This window comes from Oryza sativa, chromosome 12 (genome assembly GCF_034140825.1).
Source record: "Oryza sativa Japonica Group chromosome 12, ASM3414082v1".
NCBI lineage: Eukaryota > Viridiplantae > Streptophyta > Magnoliopsida > Poales > Poaceae > Oryza > Oryza sativa.
Window position 1 is genome coordinate 24,981,500 of NC_089046.1, and position 5,766 is coordinate 24,987,265.

At 43.5% G+C, this 5,766-nt stretch overlaps 1 protein-coding gene across 6 annotated transcripts; it reads right to left on the reverse strand.

The window, feature by feature from the left end:
* Positions 1-3,775: 3,775 nt before the first annotated feature.
* LOC9270774 (uncharacterized) lies at positions 3,776-5,410 on the reverse strand. 6 transcript variants are annotated; one of them, XR_010738563.1, is made up of 5 exons: positions 4,954-5,410; positions 4,789-4,863; positions 4,553-4,608; positions 4,351-4,466; positions 3,776-4,241 (listed from the first exon to the last, which is right to left on the reverse strand). XR_010738563.1 is itself a non-coding variant. In XM_026022243.2 (4 exons), the coding sequence occupies exons 1-4, from the start codon at positions 5,186-5,188 to the stop codon at positions 4,212-4,214; spliced, it is 396 nt and encodes a 131-aa protein (XP_025878028.2). In that variant the 5' UTR covers positions 5,189-5,410; the 3' UTR covers positions 3,776-4,211. The 6 variants fall into 6 exon arrangements, 4 of the variants coding, with proteins under 4 accessions (XP_025878028.2, XP_015618508.3, XP_066162602.1 ...); XR_003240113.2 differs by having other exon boundaries at positions 4,789-5,410; XM_026022243.2 differs by lacking the exon at positions 4,351-4,466.
* Between the last annotated feature and the right edge of the window lie 356 nt (positions 5,411-5,766).

Consider the following 5,766-nt stretch of genomic DNA (forward strand, 5'->3'; position numbering starts at 1 on the left):
TATTCGAACTTCGTTACTACACGTAAGACATAGTGATCGTCGTGTTACTGCACCGTTCTGCGAGACGAGAGCTGAGAAGAGGTGGTTGGTGGGAGGAGTTAGTAGGCGGCTTGACCGGGATTTGATCAATGTGAGAATGCTTTGACCGACTTTTAACTGAGGTGGGAGGTGGGTTTTGAACCCTTGAAAGAGAGGGGAGGTGGGTTGAGCCGCCCTTAGGAGAGAGGGGGGGTATATAATAGCTATACGCCGGATGTAGAATAGTTTTCACACACACACACACACACACATATATATATATATATATATATATATATATATATATATATATATATATATATATATATAAACACCTCAACAGTAATTATAGCTAGTAAACGAGTAGATATATGATCGAGTAGCAGGAAGAAGACGAGTATAGTAATTAAGATATACCATAACTGATAACAACTGTGATCGAGCTAGATCAGTTCAGTTGCACTGCACACTAGCTATAGCTAGCTTGTGTCTTCCTTAAGCTCTCCTAAACCTTTCCCGCTTGGTACCGGCCGGCCTCTTTCCATGGATGCGAGACTCCAGCTGAGACGAAGCTTAAATAGACACAACATTACCTGGCTTCCCTCTTGGCCCCACAATTAATTGGCCCCTTTTTTTCAGTTCTTATATATAGCCCCGGCTGGATACCAAATTATTTGTGCCACACTTTTTTAAAGTACGATTAATTTCTATATAAACTTTCTTCATCAGTATTGTATTTCTTAGATGACCCTTTCCTAACTATTTACTAATAACTTTATAGTAAAGAAAAGGAGAAGAGATCAGAGAAAGTAGTGTCACGGCCACATTGAATCATCAGAATCGATTTTGCTATATCTCACTCGAAAGATTTTTTTCTTATCTCTCACTCTATTTTTTCACTTAAATTTATAGTGTATTTACAGTGTAATTTATGAAACTTACATTGTAACTTTTGTAAATTACAGTGTAATTTTTGAATCTTCGCATGTAAGTTTTGAAATATATATTGGATTTGGTCTTTTTCTTGAAGATATGGTAATTAGTGTCTATTATGGTGTTTCTTAGTTGCTTTTTGTCTTTTATTGTATCTATTGGATTTTAATACAAAGATTAAAAATCTGTGTGATATGATTATAAAATTCTTTCGAAAGATGCATAGGTACTCCCCATCACATATATGCATGCCTGCTTAGGGTTCATTCGGACTGAAGGATCCTTGAAGGAAAAACGGAAGATTCCAATTCCTATGGGAAATGGTTACCATATTCATCCATTCGGAACATAGGAAAAATGGAGAAATCTTTTCTATGGTGCTAATTTCGCAGGAAAATAGTGGGAAAAAACATCCAGTATGACCTTGTTTTTGTTCCCATCGTGTAGGATCAAGGCAAATCGCGCTCTGATGCCACTAATGCAAGGCTTAAGCATCATATCATCATCGGACCTTCCCTTTGTTTATACTGTTCTTTAGGGATAAGAGCATGGCTAACTCTCTAATTAACTTTGCACGTACTGTCGTTTCCTGTGTTTTTTCATGGTTCATCACAACATCCATTCCTACGAAATTTCTATATTTTCTCAAATCCTTTGTTTTATACATGCTATTATACGATATTCTTGTTTTTTTTTTCTATTCATATGCTTTTACAACTTCGCGTTTCAAAACAAGCCATTAGGAATTCAGATAAGATGACAGCCCATAGGACGATGACATACAAACGGCAATACATTCATGCTCGAGAGGGAAGTAGTACGTGGTGGGATTTTTAGCAACACCCAAAACGAAATGAACCATTAGCGCATGATTAATTAAGTAATAATTATTACAATGTTAAAAAATAGGTTTATTTGTTTTTTTAAGAAACTTCTATATGAAAAGTTTTGACCTCAGATTCCCCGGTCTTCGGCCCTAGCTGCATGAGGCAGAAACTCGTCAACTCTCACCAGAGAGGCTTGGCTTTTTTTTTTGTTTAACACACTGTTTAACCGTGTGTGAAACGTGTTAACAAAAAATGAAAGGGAAAAGGCTATATGTACTAACTTTTCTTTTACTACATTTTTACTATCATTGATGTGTCATGCTATGAGTGTATCTACAATTTTTATAATTTCTGTTGGGCCACCACGACGCACCTCCTCATCATCGCAGCCTCCCACAGGCGTCGAAACCCGGAACCCAATCTAGCAACACCATAAGACTGAAGCGCTACACTAGATTCCAGCGCCGCAACATTTTTATAGGGGAGGGATGGAGGGGGACGACATCACCATCCTCCTCGCCCAACCAACCAACACATGCAGAGATGGGTGTGCCCGCCAACGACCAGCAGTCGCCGCCAATCTCGACCGGAGACAGGAACGACCAAAGACGTACTGGATCCTGCCAAGGAAACAGAGAGAGAGAGGCGCATCATGGATCTCAGCCGCCGGCCTGGAGGAGCGCCGTGGACGAGGTAGCAGTCGGGAACTCACCGGCGATTTTGAGGTGTAGAGGTCGCCGTCCGATGTGGATTCGTTTCCAGCGGTGATGCTCGTGCCAGATCTGACGTATCAATCCTCCACTTCTGCCTCCGGCCACTCTGGATAGGGGAAAGATCCCACCGTCGCCGGGGCCGTCGTCCACCGTCGCATGGTGGATGGATCCAGCCATCGCTGGGGTCGCCGTTCCGTTGGCTGTCAGAGGAGCCCGTCTCCCATCTCCCCTCGCTGTTAGATGCGCAGCACGTCGCCATCTCCCGCATGCTCGGGTTGGTCGTTACCTGGCTACGATAGAACCGGTCGCTGCCATGGTCCCGCCGCCGCCTGCCAACTCCACGCCGGATCATGCCGCCTCTCCCGATCGGTGCCGATGCGCCCTCCGCGGCCTCTCCAGATCCGAGAAAAACGGTAACATTGGATAAAATTTTGGGAATCTATCCTACCGTATAAAATGGCTACATATATAGGTTGGAGGATTTGAGTAAAAAAAATTACTACGTTAAAGGGTATGGGATTGTGTTTAAGGGGTGCTGCTAGCGTGAGATGAGAGTAAAATAATTACTAATAGGGAAGAATGGTGGGTGCAGATAGTATGGGGTTGTTGTGAGGAGTGCCACGAAGCTACGTAGCACCCTTAAGGTGTCATATAGTAGTTACGGTGACGCTACCTAGCATGTTACACGCGCTACCGAATCAGTAGCGCGACTCACAACAGCAGCGAGGTCCGCTTTTTTTTTTTTGGGCGCCCCACCGCTTCCTGATTTTCGTTCGATTGCTCCTCCCCGTGCGTCCCAACGTCCGTGAAAAAATTACTCACCCTGAATTTCTCCCTTTTTACTGTTTCGGTTGGATATGTATGCCACACCTCATCCGATATCCACGAGGAGGAGCGAGTAAAAAAATTACTTTGATTCCCATGTCCCAGACGCATGTATATATCCAACAGCCACGAGTTAAAAAATCACTGTCCACATGTTTCCGTAAAAAAATTACTCGTGGGGTCTCCCACCATCTAAAGTCCACACTCCAGTTAAAAAATTACTATTGGACTCATATTTTCTTCTTATAAGCCCACCCTCCAGTTAAAAAATTACTATCGGACTCATGAGGCAAATATTGCACTTGTAGACTGGCATAAATGTATCGGTAAATTATTGTGCCGTCAGTCGGTTTTGTTGAGGTTGGTTTATATTAGTAATTTGTTTACTTCCACTAAGGTTAACATCCATGTTAAGTTGGTGTGAGTAATTTAATTACTCCGTTCTATTGGGACAAAAGATTGTTTGAGTAATTTATTTACTCTATTTTATTGGGGTGAAAAGATTGAGGTCAAACTTTCACCGCAATAATACATCGATAGATAAAGTTTTTACTGACGATTATCACATTGAATTACAAGCTAAACTACACAAACACTGCGAACAATAAAATTTTTACACACTAAGCATATGACCACTTCGTCGGGTTGGCTGGGCAGAGCCATGACTAAGGGACGCCGGCACATTGTTTCCATGCCACTGTAGTACTGCACCAAAATTACAATATGCTCGAGTACTCTGCATGCAGAACACACGGTCTCAAGCTCCATGAGCTAGCATCGCAGCTGAGGTTTGAGGATTTGATGTGTTTGAGTGAGCAGTCAGCGGTTGCTGCTATAATAATAGTGCCATGTTTGATTTCAGCAGGGTGTCAGTGGATATCAAATTTCAGAAACTTCATCTTATTCCTTTGGCACAGCAAAAAACCTAAAATTTCATACATGTATTTGTCAGCAATTCAGAATGTCAGATACAAGACTAGTACAAAAAAAAATAACCTAAAGAACATATACTAATAGACTCATAAAACTTATACATATATTTGATGTGTTTGTGCAATCAGTGGTTGTTTCAATGTCACCAACTCCCAAATCAGCAACACCCAAACCATCAGTTCCATCAATCATAGTGGAGTGTGAATACCAACCACAGCTGCAGATTATTTCTTCTGTGGTCATGTTACTCAGGATTAACACGAATACATATACCAATCAAGATGCGTCTAGAGAAAAATTAACCTTGCGGCCGGGGCTCAGCTTCAGGAAGTCCTCGGCTGTCTTTGGGTGCCGGCAATCTACAACAAAATCAATGAGCAAATGCAAAAAAAAATAAAATAAAAAAATACTGTTGCAAATTAAGACCGCACAATCGAAGAGGAAAAATCTATTTGTTTTACTGGCAAGAAGAAGGTTGCTGGTACCCACCCCTTCAATTGAAAGAGAGGAGATAAAGGAGAGCAGAGCTAGGGACCAACATGAGAAGTGTCGCAGGTGTTGGTGAGGACCCAGCTTGTAGATAGGGAAGAAATTGACGAGCAGCAGGTGTGGCCCTGCGCAGGCAATGTCAGCCATCAGCGCCAAATCTGCCTGGAATCCACGCATAGCACAGGGACGGCCAGCCTCCAGCCGCCAGGTCTCACCGATACAGCGCTGGTCCGTGATGAGCAAGGAGGAGGAAGCCATGCCTGATGCCCCGGACCTGTCGCGGCTCTCCTGGTGCCACCGGCGCTGGTCCCAGCGGATCGGGTTACATCCCGTTTCCTTCATGAACATCGCCGATGGCGGGAGGGGTGGACGGCGCTGCGGCAGGCGTTGGAGGAGCTTGGCAGTCACCTCGTGTCCTTGGCTGCCTAGGCCTCCGCGGTGGAGAGCCATGGCGACGGTGGCTCCAGATCTGATCGGATGACGGCGGCTCCCCCTCAACGGCAGGTCCTCTAACGCCACTCCGATGTGGAGTTTGGCGACCCCTAGCTGTGCTGACTGCACTAGCCGCTCCTTCTTCACCGCATCCCAGCTGGTCTGGCCATCTTGACGGCAGGGTGAGGCGTTCGCCGGCTGAGTGGATGATCCAAAAATTTCGGGGATAAGGGGTTGGATGGTTACTGCCGGATAGAAACACATATAAATAGACGGTGCTAATCATAGTAAAAAAATTACTTTGGTGGGTGCAGGCGGGGGTGGGCTGGGCCTAGTAGGGACACGCAAGGAGACTCTGTGAGAGGTGTTACGTAACTAGGTAGCACACCATATATATATATATATATGTGTATTTATATATATATATATATACATATATGTATTTATATATGGTAGATAGTTACTTTAAAAATTTATATTAATCTATTTTCTATTTTTAGACTTATACTTAATTAATCGCACTAATGAACTGTTCCGTTTTCCATGCCATAGGAAACCGTTCCCAACTCACTGCCACATAAAACCACATTAGTGCC